The following is a 22,710-nucleotide window of genomic DNA, read 5'->3' as shown; positions in this document are numbered from 1 at the left end:
CAGCAGTGCAACAATCCCCATAAATACCCCTTGGCACAAACGGTAAAATCAAACACAAAGTCTCACAGGAGAGAAGTCAGAGAGAGATCAGCATGGACTTGCTTCTTTGGTCCGGTAGCTTTTCCAACTCTACTGTACTAAAACCAAACCAAACCAGAGAAGAGCTGAGCTGGGAGCACTGGCCACTCCCCTTTCTTTGGACAAGTGTTGTTTTTAAACTTAAAAGCCTGTTGCCTGAGGCAGTATCTGTTAGCTATTATCAAATTGACCGTAAAACCCTTCAAAACTAGATTTTCCGGTGTCTTTTATAACCTCTCTGAAAGAAAAGCCAAGGACAATATAACCTTGCTAAAGGAGCATTGTTAAAGGAGTATTATCATATATCATTCTGCTCCATTAGCTTCTCGTGTCATAATTCAGGGTCACTGTGCACTGGTAAAACTCATATTGTTCAAAAATGTTCTCTACAGGAAGTCAGTCAGTCAGCCGCACAGCTTCTTTAGCAGACTGGTCTTATATTAAATAAATTACAACACAAATAATTTCTGTAAGCCACTGGCAAAACTTACCCCCTGGGACAGCTGGTATGTGTGGCTGAACCTCCACAACTCTGCCATCACCTCATCAATTATATCATCATCAGGAACCTCACCATGGAATTCGATGCCAGTGAGGTTGGCCATCCTGTGGAGTAAGCCAGGAATCTCCCATAACTGCCGGCGTGCTTGATCCACTCGGTATGTCCATGCATGATCGATTAAGAAAATGCTGCAGTACAGAAATTAATATTGAAAACACTTAATGTAATACAGCAAAATACAGACTATCCTTGTAAAATCAATTTCCAACATGCCAAAAAAACCACAACAGTTTAATATACAGGTTATGGACTACTTGCTTACATCTATAATGAGGCACCGAAAGGAATTCACTGATAAAGATCTTGTCCTGACATATTTATTTCATTCATTGTGTTCCCGCAAAGTAAAATTAATTTGTCTCAATGCAATGGCTTTCCACTTACAGCAAAATAAAGAGCATATTCATTTCTTTCTTAAATGATCCACTCCAGCATCAATGAATATGCTATCAACACTACTGTTGACTCTAGACTTGATTGTTCTACTGTCCTCAGTTTGTCACTGTGCAACCACTAGAAACCTGAGCTCATCCAGAACTCTACTGTCTGCATCGTAACTCAGACCGAATCCTGTTCACCCATCACTCCTACATACAATGACCTCTACTGACTCCCAGCTTGACAACTGCTCAGTTATGAAGACCTCAATTTGTTTTCAAACCCTTCCATGGCCTTATACCTCTCCAAGTGTCTAATTTGCTTCAGCCCTACAACTCCACAAGACCTCCATACTTTGCTGTTCCGGGCCCCTTGCACATCCTGATTTTAATGGTTCCACCATTAGTGACCGTGCCTTCAACAATTGTCTTCTAACTCTGGAATTCTCTTCATGAACCTTCCCTTCTCCCTAGTACCTTAAGATTCCCCTTAAAACTTCATTCTTTGACCAAACATTTGGTCAGCTATTCCACCATCATCCAATGTATCTTGATGTCAACAAAACTCCTGGAAACTACCGTGTTACATTTTACTGTGCGAAAGGTGTTTCTACAACTGCAAGTTGTGGTTAAATCCTTCAAGCAAGCCCAAAATTAGTGCACTAAATGAACACCTATAGTGCAAATAAGTAACATGAACTGAATAGTAGTCAACTGATTGTTGCTCATCATTGTGATAGCAGCAATATGTATTTGTATACTGCCTTTAAAATAGGAAACAAGACCAAAGGTAATTGGACTGAGATGTGCCAGCAACCAACAAGGGGACCAAAGGGATAAGTCCTGCCCAAAGGCTGAACCAGGGAGGCAGACTGTAAAAAGAGGAGAAGAAGAGGTAGTGAGTCAGACAAAGAATTCCAAACAAAATGCTGTAATTTCACAAAGCAAGTTCAAAATAGTGAGTGTGACAGGAGAGAAAGTAAATAACCAGTGATGGCAAAGTTTCTGAGAGGGGAGAGTTGAGAACTGACCGACTGAAGTGAGAGAAAGGGAAGAACATAAAGGTATAAGTGGAGATTAAAATTTAAAATGGACTTAAAAGCAAGAGGTTCAGATCCCAGGTGCACAAGTATATAGACACAAAGGAAATTCAGCTTTTTACAGCCATAGTACAGATGAACTGAACCATGTAGTGCTCACAGAAAACAGAAAGGGAACAGTATGAATCAGTCCAAAAGGACTGTACATGGAATGCAAGATCCTGGTGCATTGAAGACAATCTTGTAGATGCTGACACTATCTTGTAGATAGTGTGGAGTCAGTTTGGAGCAGCCACTGTTCAAGACTGGGAGAATGTGAGGATTGCAGATGCTGGAAAGTCAGGGTCGAAAAGTGTAGCACTGGAAAAGCACAGCAGGTCAGGCAGCATCCAAGGAGCAGGAGAATTGACGTTTCGGGCAGAAGCAGGACTGGTGTCACAAGATATGAATTCAGGTGGTGTTGGTTCCCCAGGTGATTCAAAAATCTGGAATAATGACTGAGTGTCCTTAGAGAAGGACCATGTGGTATCCACTAATACATTTGCTGCTTTGAAAGAGGTGGACACTGTAGGGCTTACAGTTCTCTATCTACTTTTCTAACTCCATTTTGATTAAGTACTTTCCTCCTCACAGTTGATCATCTGCATTGCCTTTAATGGGCTTTGCGTGTAAATTAATGAATTGGAGAAAAATGGTGATTTACTGGTGGTGGTTAATAGATGAAAATGTACCATGGGTGATTTGGTGAAGGGGAAACAAAGCATTCAGATGCGTGTAACAATTTCTAGACATAAAAAAAACTGGGATCGTTGGAAATTGACCAGTATCCAAGGGAAGATGATTCAGGGTCCATAAATAGTGGCCTCTGGGAAGTGATGATTTGCAGTAATGGAGTCTCTGGTCTTGCACAAAATCAAGGCAGCAATGGGACTGAATCCCAAGAATGAAGAACAAAGATGATCAAGAAGTTAAACGAGAGTGAAGCCAAGGAATCAGCGTGAATGTGTGAATGAAAACGGCCACAATGACTGCTTATCAGATTAAAAGATCTATAATTCCAATGAATGTGGATTTGAATTGTTAAAAATAGATCATTTTCCTGGATAGTTAAGCTAGTCCATCACTCCAATATTGAATGAACATGGGCTCCTAAGTGGAAAATTTTACTACATCTTAAAATTAAATGAGTAACTCCTGAAAAGATGGTCTCACTCCAAAAGTCGTGAGGCTTACCACAATAAAACAATTTCTGCAAAACTTCCATAAAGGCAACAACTCTACAATACACGATAAAATCATTTTGTAACAGTCCCCCCTAAACCAGTCAACTGAATTTGTGACAAAAGTATTGAAGTTCAAACTGAATTTATAACCAACTCCTCGATCCTGAAGTTGAGTTAGATGAATCATGAAAACTACCCATGAGTGCTCGCAGTTCACTGGTACATTTACTGTGTTATGAAGGTGTGTATTTGAAATATTAATTTGTCATGTCATTAGCTGGGTACGTACATATTTAGCTGAAAATGTGTTGCTGGTTAAAGCACAGCAGGTTAGGCAGCATCCAAGGAATAGGAAATTCGACGTTTCGGGCATAAGCCCTTCATCAGGAACGTCGAATTTCCTATTCCTTGGATGCTGCCTAACCTGCTGTGCTTTAACCAGCAACACATTTTCAGCTGTGATCTCCAGCATCTGCAGACCTCATTTTTTACGTACATATTTAGGGCAACACAGTGGTTCACTGGTAGCACTGCTGCCTCATAGTGCCAGGGACTCAGGTTCGATTCCCATCTCATACCACTGCCTGTGTGGAGTTGCCACATTCTCCCCGTGTCTGGGTGGGTTTCCTCCGGGTGCTCCGGTTTCCTCCCACAATCCAAAGATGTGCAGGTTAGGTGAATGGGCCATGCTAAATTGCCCATAGTGTTCAGGAATGTGTGGGTTAGGTGCATTTAGTCAGGGGTAAATGTAGAATAGGTTAGGGATTGGGTCTGGGTGGGTTACTCTTCAGAGGGTCGGTGTGGACTTGTTGGGCCTACTGGCCTGTTTCCACACTATAGGGATTCTATGATGATTCTAAAATATCCTCAACAATGTAAAATGAAAAAAATAAATAATATTGCCAATAGCAACTAAGATGTTGCATATGTGAAGAACATCAGCTTTGATGGAGGCCTAGAGTCAATAAAGCTTTGAGCTTTAACAAAGCGTTCAGATGAGTGTAACAATTTCTAGACATTAAAAAAAATCTGGGATAGTTAGGAATTGACCAGGATCCAAGGGAAGACGATTCAAGACCCACAAAATGTCCATAGTGGCCGCTGGGAAGTGATGATTTAGAGACTTGGGGTATATGAACCATTTTGGATGTGTCAAATTATACTGAATTTGAAGCAAGAAGTGGCCAAGCCAGACTACCACAGGAACAACAGATTTGTCCTCTCTTTATCAGAAGTATCTCTCTAAGTCTGTGAGTTGAAAACCCGTGAGGAGCCTTCGTTGCTGCAAGCTGAGAGTTTTTAAAGGGATAACTCTTAACCAACACCACTGTCTCCAGGGTAAAGAAAAGGAAGAAATTAAATTGCCACATAACGATCAGTGGGAAGTCTCAAGACAGAGAAGTTACTGTGTTAAGTGATCCATCAGATGTAAATAGTTTCCAGACAATCTGTGAATTATTACTGCTGACATTAAACTTTACTTGGCCACGTTTTTAAGATCTGAAACTCTGTAGAGTTCCGTTGTCGTTTTTGTATGCCTGGCGTTGAGTATGCGTGCGTGCACGTGTTTCTTTTTTGCATTCATGGGTACTTAGAGAAATATCTAGATTTTTAAAGCATTTGTTAACTTCTCCAACATTGTTCAAGTTTAAAATAGAACTCACTTTTTACTTTTTAATGTAAGACAATTTTTGAAACCTATTTTCTAATCAATCTGTTCAGAGACATTATTACACACCCCAGACTCCAATCCTGGTCTCCTAGCTCATTGGTAGAAGCAATACTACTGTATCATAATAGCCCTTGTTAACTTAAGAAATAAGTCAGCCAAGTTTCTCACACTCGGTGACACATTGTGAATTTTGTATTAATTGGGCAAATCAAATTCTTTTCAGATTTACAATCTGTTGTCACCAGCTCAGAAGAGAAAAGTGGGTTCACCTCTCCTGACATGGTCATGCTTAGAAATCAAAAGTAAGGACACATTGGAAATTTAGATTCCCTTTTCTTGCTTCAGAGTCTTTCAAGCTAAAAGGTATTAAAGTAGTCAAATGATGAAGCTCCCTTAATTAGTTCACAGGCACCTGTACAACTCTATGATTTTCTACTAATTTGGGCATTTAAGGCAAATGTTACTTAAGTAGTTGATGGCTATCCTACTTAAATATTTTACTGTAACATTTGGATTTAATAATTGGATTCATTACTAGAAGAAAACTTTTCCTCGAACTATTGATGTTACAACTGATTGCCTCACCAACTACATGCAGTGAATTCTACATGTAGGCGAAAGTGGGTACTGCAAATGCTGGAGACTAGAGTCAAGATTAGAGTGTTTCTGGAAATGCACAGAAGGTCAGACAGCATCCGAGGAGCAGGAAAATCAACGTTTCGCGCAAAAGAGAGATTCCTGATGAAGGGTTTTTGCCCAAAGCATCAATTTTCCTGCTCCTCGGATGCTGCCAATTCTACATGTAGTTGAGAATTTATATTGTCTCACACAGACTTCTGTATTACTAACCCATGAGTCCCTTCTCCACACATACTTTGGGGACAGCACATTATTGATGAGAGATCCCAGGATCATTAGAGTTATCCACATTATAATCAGTCTGAAATCTTTTCAGAATGTCATCTGCAGGAAGGTAATATTCACAGCTTATCCTTACCTCGAGGGAGAGTTGGACCAGAGGTTTAGAGCAATTCTGTGTCTTTTGCATTTGGCTTTCTTAATCTTAAACAGAGTGAATATCTGAGGGAGAATTACACCTAATCCAGGATAGTCTCAAAAATGGGGCTAGGATTACAATTCACTACAGATGGAAATACTGCCAAAAAACAGAAAGCAAGCAAAACCACGACATTGAGGAATTTCTCTCATCCATCTCAGTAAAAGAATAGAAACAAACTGACCTAAAACAAAGTGCAGTAAAATTGGTACTTCAAACCGAGGTAAACAAGTGCTGAGTCAACATGATCACAATGTGGTAACAGTGAAAGGCATGAAAGCACAGAGGGGCAGGATGTCTCGCAGGAGCCCTTTCAACAACATGCTGACAAAACATACAGTAAAACTTCAACCTGACAGATTCTTTCCTCAGAAAGATATTTTGTCATGCGAAGTAATTGATCTTTGATGCAATTTACAGATTACTTTTTATTTACGCATTTATTGTTTCATTTATCGTAACAAGATTGAGTTGGATTGCTTTTAAGACTACTCCAAACAGGTGACTTCATTCTTAGCAGCGGTCAGTGTGGGAAGTGCAGGGAGGATGTAAATACATTGGGGGCAGGTCAGAGGAACGTTATCAGAATAAGACCTGGAATGGGTGATTTGAGGAAGATTGCACAGACTAGGCTTCGATCGACTGGAGTTTAGAGGAGTAAAAGGTCACTTGATTGAAACATATAAAATCCTTAATAGTCATGATATGGTAGATGTTTTGTGTGGATGAAGCCAGGTTTTCATGCAATGCACTGTACTTTGAAATAGTCCCTTACCTATTAGCATCTGCAACCTGAAGGCCATCATCCTTGGTGATAATGACTTTGTAAACAGGTGGTGTGCCAGGGTTATGTGTTATCTCTGCATCATCAACATCCTCATTTTCCAACTGCATAATCCCAAACACATCACCCGCATCGAACACCTAAAGACAAAACATTATATTAACACTGCAGAAAGAAGTACACAGGTGTAAAACTTCCAAGGGACTGTTGCTATTCTGATCAAATTCTGGGAGATTGGCTTTATTTTCCATTTCAATTCTCCAAAATGAACATTATTGAAGTAGAGTATCTGGTCATATATCCAATTGTTGTTTGCAGGTTACTGCAAATTTCCTATATTACAACAGTAAGAGCAATTCAAAAGTACTTATGAGTCATAGAGTCAGAGGGGTGTACAGCACAGAAACAGACTCTTCAGTCCAACCCATCTAACAGTCCAACTTGACCAGTAATTCCAACCCAATCTAGTCCCACCTGTCAGCACCCGGCCCCCTATCCATGCCCCTCATAATTTTGTAAATCTCTATAAAGTCATCCCTCAGCCTCCGACACTCCAGGGAAAACAGCCCCAGCCTGTTCAGCCTCTCCTTATAGCTCAATTCCTCCAACCCTGGCAACATGCTTGTAAATCTTTTCTGAACCCTTTCAAGTTTTACAACAACTTTCCAATAGGAAGGAGACCAGAACTGCATGCAATATTCCACCAGTGGCCTAATCAATATCCTGTACAGCCGCAACATGACCTCCCAACTCCTGTACTCAATATTCTGACCAATAAAAGAAAACATACCAAATGCCTTCTTCACTATCCTATGTACCTGCAACTCCACTTTCAAGGAGCTATCAACCTGCACTCCAAAGGTCTCTTTGTTCAGCAACACTCCCTCGGACCTTACCATTAAGTCCTGCTAAGATTTGCTTTTCCAAAATGCAGCACCTTGCATTTATCTGAATTAAACTCCACCTGCCACTTCTCAGCCCATTAGCCCATCTGGTCGAGATCCTGTTGTAATCTGACGTAACCCTCTTTGCTGTCCACGACACCTCCAATTTTCGTGTCATCTGCAAACTTACTAACTGTACCTCTTATGCTCGTACCCAAATCATTTATGTAAATGACAAAAAGTAGAGGACTCAGCACCGATCCTTGTGGCACTCCACTGGTCACAGGCCTCCAGTCTGAAAAACAACCCTCCACCACCACCCTCTGTCTTCTAACTTTGAGCCAGTTCTGTATCCAAATGGCTAGTTCCCCCTGTACTCTGTGAGACCTAACTTTGAGAATCATATCTCACAAACTTAATTGAGTTATTTGAAGAAGTAACAAAGAGGATTAATGAGGGCAGAGCAGTAGAGGTGATCCATATGGACTTCAGTAAGGCATTCGACAAGGTTCCCCATGCACAAAGTCTTATTGACTATCCCTAATCAGTCCTTGCCTTTCCAAATACATGTACATCCTGTCCCTCAAGGTTCCCTCCAACAATTTGCCCACCACCGATGTCACGTTTACTGGTCTATAGTTCCCTGGCTAGTCCTTACTACCCTGTTTAAAGAGTGGCACCAAGTTAGCCAACCTCCAGTCTTCCGGCACCTCACCTGTGACGACTGATGATTTGAGCAGATGGCCCAGCAATCACTTCCCTAGCTTCCCACAGAGTTCTAGGGTACACCTGATCAGGTCCTGGGGATTTATCTACCTTTATGCGTTTCAAGACAGCCAGCACTTCCTCCTCTGTAATATGGACATATTTAAAGATGTCACCATCTATTTACCCACATTCTATATCTTCCATGTCCATTTCCACAGTAAATACTGATGCAAAATACACGTTTAGTACCTCCTCCATTTTCTGCTGCTCCACACAAAGGCCACCTTGCTGATTTTTGAGGGGCCCTATTCTCTCCCTAGTTACCCTTTTGTCCTTAATGTATTTGTAAAAACCCTTTGGATTGTCCTTAATTCTATTTGCCAAAACTATCTCATGCCCTCTTTTGCCCTCCTGATTTCCCTCTTAAGTATACTCCTACTTCCTTTATACTCTTCTAAGGATTCACTCGATCTATCCTGTCTATACCTGACATATGCTTCCTTCTTTTTCTGAACCAAACTCTCAATTTCTTTAGTCATCCAGCATTCCCTATACCTACCAGCCTTCCCTTTCACCCTAACAGCAATATACTTTCTCTCGATTCTCGCTATCTCATTTCTGAAGGCTTCCCATTTTCCAGCCGTCCCTTTACCTGCGAACATCTGTCCCCAATCAGCTTTTGAAAGTTTTGGCCTAATACTGTCAAAATTGGCCTTTCTCCAATTTAGAACTTCAACTTTTAGATCTGGCTTATCCTCTTCTATCACTTCATTGGCTAGAAAGGGCTTTGGGGTGACTCAAGGCTGGAAATGGCACAAAATAAATGGAAAACATTTGATTCCTTCACGAACTTAATTTACATTTGAATCAAGAGCAGGAGAAGGCCTTTCAGCCCTCAAGTCTGCTCAGCCATTCAGTGAGATCATACCTGATCTAATCGTAACCTCAAATCCACATTCCTACCTACCTTTGATCACTTTTCACCCCCCATGCTAACAAGAATCTATCTACCTCTACCTTAAAAACATTCAATACTTCGCTTCCACCACTTTTTTAGATTACTTACAGTGTGGAAACAGGCCCAACAAGTCCACACCAACCTGCCGAAGCACAACCCACCCATACCCCCACATTTACCCCTTACCTAACACTACGGGCAATTTAGTATTGCCAATTTACCTGACCCACACATCTTTGGATTGTGGGAGGAAACCGGAGCACCCGGAGGAAACCCACGCAGTTCAAGGAGTTCCACACATAGATGACCCTCTGGAGATAGAAAATCTCTTAATGCCAGTTACAAATGGGCGATTCCTGATTTCTAAATAATGAGTCCCAGTTCTAGCTGCTCCCAAAACAGGCAGCATCCTCTCTTCACCAATCTTATGAACACCATTAAGATTTTATATGTTTCAATCAAGTCACCACAAAACTCCAGTGGGTACAAGCCTATCTGCAAAACCTTTCCTCATAAGACAAGTCACTCATTCCAGGCATTATTCTGATAAAGCTCCTCTGAGCTGCCTCCATCACATTTACATCTTTCCTTAATAAAGGAGACCAATACAGTCTCACCAATGTCCTGTATCATGGAGGTCCCTGCTTTTACATTCAATTTCCCAAGTAATAAATTAGTTATTCATATTACAATGTCGCATACAATTATATCTTTATTATTCTATTTATTATCTGTTCAGCCATCAATTCCCATGGCTTATCTGGATTTTTATAACTGACATTCAGACTCAAATCTAACTGGCAGCTCCATTATTTAAACAAGCCCCAGAGTGTGTTTGTTCAAAATTTGCTTGGCTTCTCATCTCAAATTGATAATTTAAAAATCAGTTAGGCAACATATTTATCAAAGTAGGTTTAAACCACAAATGGTGATTGAATTGGGGGATACCCATCCATCTGAGCAAATAAACATTGTAAAAGCCCATGGCCGTGTTTGTCCTCTGTGCTTGACAGAATTAATCACAGCAATGTTTCCTATGTGTTGTGAAACCAACCACTACCTGCTAATGATTGGAATGCAGCCACCTTTCTGCAGGAGGATTAATGTATGTAGAGGATAATCCAATAGTGAGTCTCAATGAGAGGAGGCGGGAATTTTAACATCATACTTTAAAAATTTACCTGGTTAACCTGGTTTACAACCTTTTTGATGGCGAGGAAAGAGATTAAAAATATATCCCCTGACCTCATTTCAGGAACTCCAACCACAATGCTGTGTTCCTTCTTCCAGCTTACAGGCAAAAGCCCTCACGGATACAGGTCCAGTGTTGGTCGGAGGAGGCAGAGGATCAACTCCAGTGCTGTCTGGAATCGGCTGATTGGGCCATGTTCAAACACTCTGCAGGTATCTTGGACAAGCACAACACTGTCACAGACTTTATCAGCAAGTGTGTGGAGGACGGCATACTGAGGAAATCAATCCGGGTGTTCCCCAACCGGAAACCCGGATGAATCAGGACATACAGAGCCTGCTAAAAACCAGGCATGAGGCCTTCAGATCAGGCGACCCACTCAAATATAAGGATTTCAAGTATGACCTTCGCAAAGCCATTAAAACATCAAAGGACCAATACCGATCCAAACTAGAGACCCAGACAGACACCCGGCAACTATGACAAGGACTGAAAGACATCACAAGTTCTAAAAAGAGATAGGGCAAAATAGCAGATGATGACACATCCCTCCCACATCGTCTCAATGCCTTCTATGCTCACGTTGAGCAGAATTTCGGCAGAAAGGTAACACCTATTTCGACAAGTCCTGACAAACCTATCCCAACAGCCACTGCATCAGAGGTCAGATCAATTTTCATTCGTGTGAATTCAAGGAACACGATGGGACCAGACGGAGTACCAGGCCGTGCACTCAGACCATGCGCAGATCAACTGGCAGAGGTCTTCTTGAACATCGTCAACCTCTTCCTGCAGCAGGCCACTGTCCCTGCCTGTTTCAAGATGGCCAACATCATCCCTGTGCCTAAGAAGGCTCATGCAGCCTGTCTCAATGACTACTGCCCAGTGGCCCTAACATCGGTGGTCGTGAAGTGCTTTGAAAGGTTGGTCATGACATTAATCAATTCCAGCCTCCCCACTACTCTTGACCCACTCCAATTTGCCTATCGGACAAACAGATCCACGACAGATGTCATATTACTTGCCCTACATACTCCTCCCCAGAACATCTTGAGACCAAGAACAGCTATGTAAGAATCCTACTCATTGACTACAGACTACTCATCAGCCTTCAACACTGTTATCCCCGCAAGACTGATTACTAAACTTACTGATCTTGGACTAAGCCCCACTCTCTGCAACTGGATCCTAAGTCTCCTGATCCATAGGCCATAATCAGTAAAGATTGGGGATAATATTTCATCCTCATTAACACTCAACACCGGAACTCCAAGGGGTGCATACTCAGCCCCCTACTGTATTCACTGTATACCCATGACTGCATCGCCAAATGCCAGACTAATGCCACTTACAAGTTCGCTGATGACAACATCATCGTTGGTCAAATCTCAGATGGTAACAAAACAGACTACAGATGGGAGGTTGAAGATCTGGGAAAATTGTGCGCTGAGAACACCTAGCTCTCAATGCCGGCAAAACCAAGGAACTCATTATTGACTTTCGGTGGGATGTTACTCATGCTCCCCTACACATTAACAGCACAGAGGTGGTATGAGTGGAGAGTGTCAAGCTCCTGGGAGTGGTCAATCACAACAAACTTTCTTGGACTCTTCATGTGGATGCACTGGTTACAATGGCCCAACAACATCCCTTCTTCCTCAGGCAGCTGAGGAAATTTGACATAACGGTGAATACCCTTGCCAACTTTTATAGGTGCGCCATCGAGAGCATTCTGTCTGGAAGTAACATTACCTGGCATGGCAACTGTACCATTCAAGATCGGAGACGGTTACAGAGAGTGATGAACTCGGCCTGGACAATCACAAAGGCCAACCTCCCATCTATAGAATCCATCTACCAGGCCCACTGTCAAGGAAAGACCGATAGCAGCCTTAAAGATCCATCCCACCCTGGCAATGCTTTTCTATAACCTCTACCATTGGGGAAAACGTACAGAAGCCCGAACCAGCTGGTTTCAAAACAGTTTCTACCCTACTGCAGTTAGAATACTGAATGGACTCTCAAACTCTTAGCATTGGCCTGTACCTGTGTTTTTGTTATTGCCACTGTATCTATTATTTAATTAGCTATGCTATTTAACTATGCCATCTGCCTGTATTCCTCGCAACACAAAGCTTTCACTGTGACTCGGTACATGTGACAATAAATTCAATTCAATATACCTCCAATCAGGTTTACAATCTTATCGGATTCTTTGGTCCATTGCAAAGCTAAGAGCAGATCATGTGTGGTTTATTGTTGCACCCCTTTAAGTAAATGTGGACATTCCTTGAATGGCAGTTATCTTAATGGCATTGCTGGTATCTCAAACTTGGGTATCTCCCAACCCAACCCCATTTACATTACATTTAGAAAACATAAGAAATCAAGGATAACAATGATCCAAACGTTTCATGGTCACTTTTTTTTTGCTAGCTACCAGCTTTATATAATCTTAAAGTAATTCTGAAAAATACTGTTGTAACATTAGATCTTTTTAAACTACAACATTCACGTCCTAGAATTGAACTATCATTCTGCACTACGCACACACAAACAGTTGTCCCACTACCATGAGGCAGGGATGCACCATGCAGCAAGTCACCAACTTATAATGTGACAACAGGGAGAAGGGTGAAGATCCAAATGGAAATTAGATTGTGGTATAATTTGTTTACTGTAATATACATTTGACCAAATAGCAAGAAATTGTTGTCAAAAGAATACTACTGGAAATAACTCCAATATGAATCATTAAGTGTTCAGTTCAAATTAAACATGTTTGAGAATTTCAGGGCAAAGTCCCCAATTAATCAGAAAACATGGTATTAAAAAAACTCAAATGGAGACAACCCGCCAATTTTAAAACATGCCCTCATTTTGAAATCCCTCCATGACCTCACCTCTCCATGTATTAGTAACATCCTTCAACTCTTAAACCCTGAGATTTCTGCACGCATCAATCTTGACTCTCAGTTCTAAGATTCAGTAACTGCCCCCTCTTCTCCTTAAGATGTTGCTGAAAACCATTCCTCACAAATCTTCTGCCACTTGCCCTTCCAGGTCCTTAATTAGTTCAGTACTTTTTCATTTTGATGAGGTGCATGTAAGGTTTTCGAACATAACAACACAGGAACCAGCCCTTCAGCTCATCATGTCTGTGCCGATCATTCTGAATAAATTCATCTGCCTCAATGTGGACTGTATCCCTCTATTCACTGCCTGTTCCAATGTCTGTCTAGTTGCTTCTACCACCTCCCCTAGCTCCAGGAACCTACCACTCTTTGTATATCTTCACACATCTCCTTTTAAGTCTTTGCCCCTCTCAGGTTAAACCTATGTCCCCATTACTTGACATTTCCACTCTGGAAACAAGATTCTGATTATCCACCCTGTCCATGCCTCTCAATAGATTTATATATTCCTATCTGGTTGCCCCTCAGGCCTGTATTGCAGTAAGTTATTGCAAAGCATTTACAGCACTGAAACCGACCAACAATTCAATATTGGTATTTTTGCTTCACAAACCTCGTTCCATTCCTTTTCATTGAAATTTACCAATCTCTCCTCCTATCCCTTTTTCCTTTGTGAGCATTTTAAACAGATATTCACTACTCACCTCAACCATTCCCTGCGGTGACTTGGATACAGGTTCTGGGTGAAGAATCTTCTCCTAAATTTCCTTCTGAATTTATTACGGCAAAAGTTCCCTTCTTTTTAGGCTGTGCACCACATTCAGATTGACGACTTTCCTTACCATTAAAGGCAGTTTTATTTTTAACTACCCCTCCAAAGACTACACATTTTGCAAATCGGTATAATCAGGTTACAGTAATAAACAGTTTGTTGGAGGCAAATATTTCTCCGAGCTTCAAATACATCAACGAACTCTTCACTACCCCACCAGTGAATCACTTATTAGCCCCCTTTTCCAACATCCACCCCCATTCATTCACCAACCCCACTTCCTAACCCCCTTCCCACCAATTCACATATCAACTGCTCCAACCCACAGTCAGTCAGAACCTTTTTCCAAATCCCCTCCATACCATAGAATCCCTGCAGTGCAGAAAGAGGCCATTTGGCCCATCCACTCTGCACCAACACGCTGAAGAGCATCCCACCCAGATTCAATTCATCCCTGTAACACTTTTTTTTAAAACATGGCTACTCCACCTGACCTGCACATCTTTGGATTGTGGGAGGAAACCAACACACCAAGCAGACATGGGGAGAATGTGCAAACCCCCCACCCAAGGACAGAATCGAACCTAGGTTCCTGGCATTGTAAGGCAGCGGTGCTAACCATTGAGCCACCGTGCTACCCTAACTACTGCACCGTCCTCAATAAACCAACTTTTCCCTGAATCCCTAACTCACTCATCAACCCCGTTCCAAGTCCTCACCCCCATGCATTCAGCTCTCTTTCCAACCCTCAGCCTCCATCTCTCAGCACCTCCGAATCCCTACACCCCCTCCACTCTCTGAACGTCCTATTTTCTCAAACTTTCCTCCCCTCACTCACTCTCCGTTCCCTCTTCCCAAACCCTGTCCCTCCTTTTCACTGTCGTGAAATTGTTCCACCACAATTTAGAGCAGCAGCAGAAAGATGAGTGGCATATGAGCCCAAACACCAGAGCCACTTGACTGTGGAAACCCATGGACTATGGGGGCGGAGGAGCGAAAGTCAATTTTTGCTTTTATTCCAGAAAATCTGCCATTGCCTAAGAGGAAAACACCATCCTAACAAAGGAGTTCCTACTTTGGGAACCACTGTGAGTTTATTCAGAGACTTAATTCTAATCATCTACATAGTAACCCCATTAAACTCTGCCATAATCTTGAATTATTTTATTTTTTATTTTATCTCCAGCCTTTTATTTAATCTCCACCAGTCTTTATATTCTGGCCTGATAGAATTGAGAGGTCATGTATCATTGTTAAATCTTTTTTCCATTACTCTGGTGGCTTTTTATAATATGGGGACCAGGCTGTTAAAGTACTCCAACATGTGGTCTAACCAAGTTTCTGTACAACTTAAAAGTTTTCTCCCATTCTTGCAATTCTAGCCTTCTAGAACCCCAAAGTTGCGCGGGTGTCATTTTTAAATAAAAACTCAGTCAGCCTGCTTCGTTCCTTTCAGTGTCTTACACACATCAAGGCGCTATACAAATGCACGTTAATCGGTTGGACGACACAAACACTATGCCCGGTATTCCAGCCCACATTTATCCCTCAGCTGCCAACACCAACAGCTGATGAAACAATCGTTTATCTCATAGTGCTCATAAGCCACCGAACAAATAAACGGCATTTCGAAAGGTTCCTAACCGAAGATGGGACCCTTGGGGACTACTGCACATGTGGCAGGCGCTACATCAATGCAAGTCCTCCATTCATTCAGAGGCGCCCCCCCCCCCCCCAACACACACACACACATACATAAAAAGGCTGGTACTCCCCGAAAGCTAATGTCTTCTGAAATTCTAGGTTAATTTTCTTGCCCGGGCTAAGTTTCTAGCTGCAGTGGCCTCCTCGGAAACAGGAGTGTTTGTTGCAAACGGCCTGAGATATCAAACACAAACTGGATTTGTATTTTCTTTAACATGAAATGCAACTGTTCCTAATCCATGCATTAAGAATCTCTCGCAGAGAACTGACGTTTTAGCAATGTAAACGAACTGAAATATTTTTTTGTTTTAAGGCAGGTCCTCCAGCTGAGTGCTTTTTTTCAGCATTTTTTTGCACATTGCACCGGAAGAGTTTGTAAAACATAATCCACCCTCCCCCTCCACATCTGTCATCTGCAATGAACGGCACCGACCTCGTGGGTGAGTTTGTGGTGCAAACTCTTCCAGTAAAGCGGCGGCACTCCCGAGGTTTCCAGCGCCGCTCGGTGAATCTCTGTGAAACGCTGCAGGTCTGCAGCTCTGTCCGCTTCCATCCTCACAGCCCCAGCAGCTCCACTACCCACTACCCACACTCACACAGCCCAGCCTCCCGGGGGTAAAGACAGAGTCCAGGCGCCGCCTGCAGGATTCCCCTACACGTCAACCACCACCCGCAACCAAATACTTGCACTGCTATCATCAGCTTAGCAGAAACATTCAGCCCCCCCCCCCCAAGCCTGACCCCAAACCTTTCACAAGAGCATAGCCACCCTGGGGTGGGGGAATCCAGAACCATTGAATCCCAACAGTCTGGAAACAGGCCACTCATCACAACAAGTCAGCCCTTCCAAAAAGTACCCCACCCAGACCCATTCCCCTAGCCCATATTTGCCTCTGACTAATGCACCTAACCTGCACATCCCTGAACACTATGGGCAATTTTAGCATGGCCAGTTCACCTAACCTGCACTTCCCTGAACACTATAGGCAATTTTAGCATGGCCAGTTCACCTAACATCTTTGGTCTGTGCGAGGAAACTCACACAGAGAGAATGTGCAGTCACCTGAGACAGGAATCGAACCCAGGTTCCTCGCGCTGTGAGACAGCAGTACTAACCATTGAGCCACCATGCCATCCATAGGGCATAGGTTTAAGGTGAGAAAGATTTTAAGGGGCAACTTTTTTCACACAGAGAGTGGAGCGTGTGTGGAATGAGCTGCCAGTGGACAAAGCAGGAGGAAGGAAGAGCACAGCAAGCCAAGCAGCATCAGGAGGTGGAGAAGTCGACATTTTGGGTGTAACCCTTCTACAGGACTGGGGATGGGTGGAGGGGGAGCTGCGAATAAAGGGTGTCCAGGATGGTGAAGTGGGGTAGGTGAAGACTGGTAGACGGTACGACCTGGTTGGTCAATGGGAGAAAGTATCTGCAGCTACCCCCACACCCACCCCCAGTCCTGAAGAAGGGTTACACTTGATATGTTGACTTCTCCAACTCCTGATGCTGCCTGGCTTGCTCTGTTCTTCAAGCCTCCTGCCTGTCTATCTTGAATTCCAGCATCTGCTTTTTTTTTAGCTCTAACAGAGGATGTGGTGGAGGCTGGTACAATTAGAATATTTAAAAGGCATCTGGATGGGTACATGAATAGGAAGGGTTTAGATGGAAATAGGCCAAGTGCTGGCAAATGGGACTAGATTTATTGAGGATATCTGGTCGGCATGGATGAGTGGGACCAAAGGGTGTGTTTCTGTGCTGTACATCTCTGTGACTCCTCGTTCCTCATAGCCCTCAACACATTTCAAAAATCCTGACCTCACCATCAAGCCAGCAGATAAAGGCGGCGCAGTGGTAGTCTGGCGCACTGACCTCTACACCGCTGAAGCCAAACACCAACTCGAGGACACCTCTTCCTACTGAACCCTTGACCATGACCCCACCCCACATCACCAAACCATCATCTCCCAGACCATACAGAACTTCATCACCTTAGGAGATCTCCCACCCACAGCTTCCAACCTCATAGTCCGGGAACCCCTCACTGCCCGGTTCCCAAGATCCACAAGCCTGACCACCCTGGCTGACCCATTGTCTCAGCATGCTCCTGCTCCACCTAACTCATTTCTACCTACCTCGACCCTATCCTATCCCCCCTAATCCAGGAACTCCCCACATACGTTCGAGACACCAGCCATGCCCTCTAAGATTTCCGTTTCCCTGGCCCCCAATGCCTCATCTTCACCATGGATATCCAATCCCTCTACACCTCCATCCGCCACGACCAGGGCCTCCAAGCCCTCCGTTTCTTCCTCTCCCGACGTCCCCAACAGTACCCTTCCACCAACGCCCTCATTCGTTTGGCCGAACTGGTCCTCACCCTTAACAATTTCTCCTTTGAATCCTCCCACTTCCTCCAGACCAAAGGAGTAGCCATGGGCACCCGTATGGGCCCCAGCTATGCCTGTGTCTTTGTTGGCTACGTAGAACAGTCGATCTTCCATAATTACATCGGCACCACTCCCCACCTCTTCCTCCGCTACATTGATGACTGCATTGGCGCCATCTTGTGCTCCCGCGAGGAGGTTGAGCAATTCATCAACTTTACCAACATATTCCACCCTGACCTTAACTTTACCTGGACCATCTCTGACACCTCCCTCCTCTTCCTGGACCTCTCCATCTCCATTAATAACAACCAACTTGACACCGACATTTTTTTACAAACCCACCGACTCCCACAGCTACCTGTATTACATCTCTTCCCACCCTACCTCCTGCAAAAATGCCATCCCGTATTCCCAATTCCTCCACCTCCGCCGTATCCACTCCCAGGAGGACCAGTTCCACCACAGAACACACCAGATGGCCTCCTTCTTTAGAGACTGCAATTTCCCTTCCCACATGGTTAAAGATGCCCTCCAACCCATTTCGTCCACATCCCGCACCTCCGCCCTCAGACCCCACCCCTCCAACCGTAACAATGCCCTGGTACTCACCTTCCATCCTACCAACCTTCGCATAAACCAAATCATCCGCCAACATTTCTGCCACCTCCAAATGGACCCCACCACCAGGGATATATTTCCCTCCCCACCCCTTTCCGCCTTTCGCAAAAACCGTTCCCTCTGTTACTACGTGGTCAGGTCCACGCCCCCCTATAACCCACCCTCCCATCCTGGCACCTTCCCCTGCCACCAGCAGGAATTGCAAAATCTGCACCCACACCTCCTCCCTCACCTCCATCCAAGGCCCTGAAGGAGCCTTCCACATCCATCAAAGTTTTACCTGCATATCCACCAATATCATTTATTGTATCCGTTGTTCCCGATGCGGTCTCCTCTACATTGGGGAGACTGGACGCCTCCTAGCAGAGTGCTTTAGGGAACACCTCCGGGACACCTGCACCAATCAACCACACTGCCCTATGGCCCAACATTTCAACTCACCATCCCACTCTGCTGAGGATATGGAGGACCTGGGCCTCCTTCACCGCAGCTCCCTCACCACCAGACGCCTGGAGGAAGAACGCCTCATCTTCCGTCTCGGAACACTTCAACCCCAGGGCATCAATATGGACTTCAACAGTTTCCTCATTTCCCCTTCCCCCATCTCACCCTAGTTCCAAACTTCCAGCTCAGCACTGTCCCCATGACTTGTCCTACCTGCCTAACTTCTTTTCCACCTATCCACTCCACCCTCCTCCCTGACCTATCACCTTCATCCCCTCTCCCACTCATCTATTGTACTCTATGCTACTTTTTCCCCACCCCCACCCTCCTCTAGCTTATCTCTCCACGCTTCAGGCTCTCGGCCTGTATTTCTGATGAAGGGCTTTTGCCCGAAATGTCGATTTTGCTGCTTTTCGGATGCTGCCTGAACTGCTGTGCTCTTCCAGCACCACTAATCCAGAATCTGGTTTCCAGCATCTGCAGTCATTGTTTTTACCTCAAAAATCTAACTACCTCCTCTTTAAATGCTTTCAGTAATCTAGCTTCCACAATTGTTTGGGATAGAGAATAGCAGACATTCACCAGTGTCTGGAAGAAAAAATTCCTTCACACCTCAGTTTAAAAGGTGCACCCTGTTACTCTATAACCATGTCCCCTAGTTTGAGACTCCCCACAAGAATACAAACATCTTCTCAACATGCATCACACACTCCCTGGTTAGCACTGCTGCCTCACAGCACCAGTGACACGGGCAACTGTTTGTGTGGAGTTTGCACATTCTCCCTGTGTCTGCGTGGGTTTCCTTCAGGTGATCTGGTCCCTTCCCACAGTCCATAGATGTGCAGGTTAGGTGGATTGGTTGTGCTAAACTGTCCGACGTTCATAAGTTCATAAGATAGAGGAATTAGGCCATTTGGCCCATCGAGTCTGCTCCACCATTCGATCATGGCTGATATGCTCCTCACGGAGGAGAAAGTGAGGTCTGCAGATGCTGGAGTTTCAGAGCTGAAAATGTGTTGCTGGAAAAGCGCAGCAGGCCAGGCAGCATCCAAGGAACAGGAAATTCGACGTTTTGGGCATAAGCCCTTCATCAGGAATTCCTGATGCGCTTTTCCAGCAATACATTTTCAGCTCTGATATGCTCCCCACCCCTACGTTGCTACCTTCTCCCCATAACTCTTCAACCCATTACCAATTCAAAATCGATCGAACTTCTTAAATCTACCCACTGTCCCAGCATCCCCTGCACTTTAGGGTAGCAAATTCCACAGATTCACAACCCTTTGCGAGGAGTAATTTCTCCTCCATTCTGTTTTAAATTTGCTAACCCTTATCGTAACACTATGACCTCATGTGTCCAGGGATCTGTCGGTTAGGTGGATTAGCAATAGGGATACAGTAGGGGGTTGGGTTGGTGGGATGCTCTTCAGAGGGGTGGTGTGGACACGAAGGGCCGAATGGCCTGCTTCCACATTGGAGTGGTTTTATGAGTTTTCTATGATGATCTACTCTGTCAAGCCCTATAACAACTGCACTATTAATTTTACAGGGGAATTGTTGAACTGCTGGGAGACTCTCCCGTTTCATCTGCATTCTATACCATTCAGACCAATGAGCTAACTAATTGTATATTAAAACAAAGAACAATGGAAACTGGAAATCTGAAACAACAACAGATGAAACAAAAATGACACACAGAGAAACTCAGCATCTGAGGAGGCGAAGCAGAGTTAACATTTCGAGTCCAATGACCCTTGTTCAGAATTGTTGGTAGCCAGGGAAAGATGGGAAGTGATGGCCCAGTGGTGTTATTGCTGGACTGTTAATGCAGAGACCCAGGTAATGATCTGGGTACCTTGGTTCAAATCCTGTCATGGCACATGGTGAAGTTTGAATCCAATAAAAATCTGGAATAAAGAGTCGGTTGTTGTAAAAACCCACCTACCTCACTCAGGTCCCTTAGGGAAGGAAGCAGCCATCTTTACCTGGTCTGGTCGACATGTGACTCCAGACCCACAGCAATGTGGTTGACTCTTAACTGCCCTATGGACAACAAATGCTGCCCATCTAGTGATGCCCACATCCTGTGAATGAATAAAGAATATATGCTATGTTGACAGAGCATTGTTTGGGGGTGGGGACGGGACAAAGGAGGAAGCAGATAAGTGAGGATGGAGCCCAGAAAGAGAGTGCAACTGTTCGGCAGACACAGAGATAGATGATGATATACCAGGGAGAAAGGAAAGCCGAAAATTGGTTGGCTGTGCACGTGGGACAAGGTGACGGGTTAACTGCAGCTGTTCTGTTTTGGGTTGACATTATTCTAGAGAGGGTACTATTTATAACATACAAGACACAACTGATTCAATTCTAAATTCCTATTAGTACAAGGATTCGACACTGGCAAAAAAAAAATGTGATGGGTGGAGATATGAGAAGAAATTTGTTCACAAAGTGAGTAGAAAACACTACATGAAAGACAACTGAAGCAGAGTCAAGAACAACTTTCACACAGAGATGTGATTGAGAAAGGAGTGGGCTCTGTCAAAGATCTTGCACAGACACATGTCTACTTAGACTCAGTTGCACCTCAGAAATAAAACACAGCCATTGAGGTTCAGGTTAGTGGTATTCTAATGTTCCCAATATGTAAAACTATATTTCTAGTTTCTACAGTATAGTCACATTGCTTTCTGGATCTATCTGCTTGAACACAACAGTGATAAAAACAAATTGGTTATTAGAATTCCTGTTTCATTTCTTTGTTAAAATATAATAAAAGAGCTAAAGTTCGAAATTTTCTTTCTTACAAATCACTAAGATGACTTGTCAGATTCCCAGTTCTCACTGGCTCTTTATCTTCTGCCTGCACTTCCTGCTTGATTCACCTCACACTGCATTTGCTCCTATGGAGTGGTCCGATTCTAATCTCCGACTTCTACACTGCTGTTCCCAGGTCCCTTGTTATCAAACAGCTGAGTTGCCCTCACCTTATTTTATTCGTTCATGGGAATGAGGGCATCGCTGGCTAGACCAGCATTTATGACCTATCCCTAATTGTTCAGAGGGCAGTTAAGAGGCAGCCACATTGGTGTGGTTTTGGAGTCACATGTAGGCCAGAACAGCACGGCACGGTGGCACAGTGCGGCCTCACAGCTCCAGAGACCCAGGTTCATTTCCCACCTCAGGCGACTGACTGTGTGGAGTTTGCATATTCTCCCCGTGTCTCCCACAGTCCAAAAATGTGAATTGGCCATGCTAAATTGCCCGTAGTGTTAGGTGAAGGGGTAAATGTAGGGGGGTGGGCTGTGCTTCGGCGGGTTGGTGTGGACTTGTTGGG

General features: G+C 43.8%; 1 protein-coding gene across 1 annotated transcript in view; it reads right to left on the bottom strand.

Moving 5' to 3' along the window:
* ttll12 (tubulin tyrosine ligase-like family, member 12) overlaps positions 1-16,523 on the bottom strand; it is a 67,502-nt gene extending 50,979 nt beyond the window's left edge. The window contains exons 1-3 of the mRNA XM_060839913.1: positions 16,360-16,523; positions 6,785-6,933; positions 570-768 (exon numbers count right to left, since the gene is read on the bottom strand). Coding sequence (XP_060695896.1) covers positions 570-768; positions 6,785-6,933; positions 16,360-16,479 — 468 coding nt within the window. The 5' untranslated portion in view covers positions 16,480-16,523. The remainder of the gene's footprint in view (positions 1-569; positions 769-6,784; positions 6,934-16,359) is intronic.
* Between the last annotated feature and the right edge of the window lie 6,187 nt (positions 16,524-22,710).

Source organism: Hemiscyllium ocellatum, chromosome 19 (assembly GCF_020745735.1).
Source record: "Hemiscyllium ocellatum isolate sHemOce1 chromosome 19, sHemOce1.pat.X.cur, whole genome shotgun sequence".
NCBI classification, from domain to species: Eukaryota; Metazoa; Chordata; class Chondrichthyes; order Orectolobiformes; family Hemiscylliidae; genus Hemiscyllium; species Hemiscyllium ocellatum.
The sequence above is the reverse complement of the archived record's forward strand: the minus strand, read 5'-3'. Positions and strand labels throughout refer to the sequence as shown.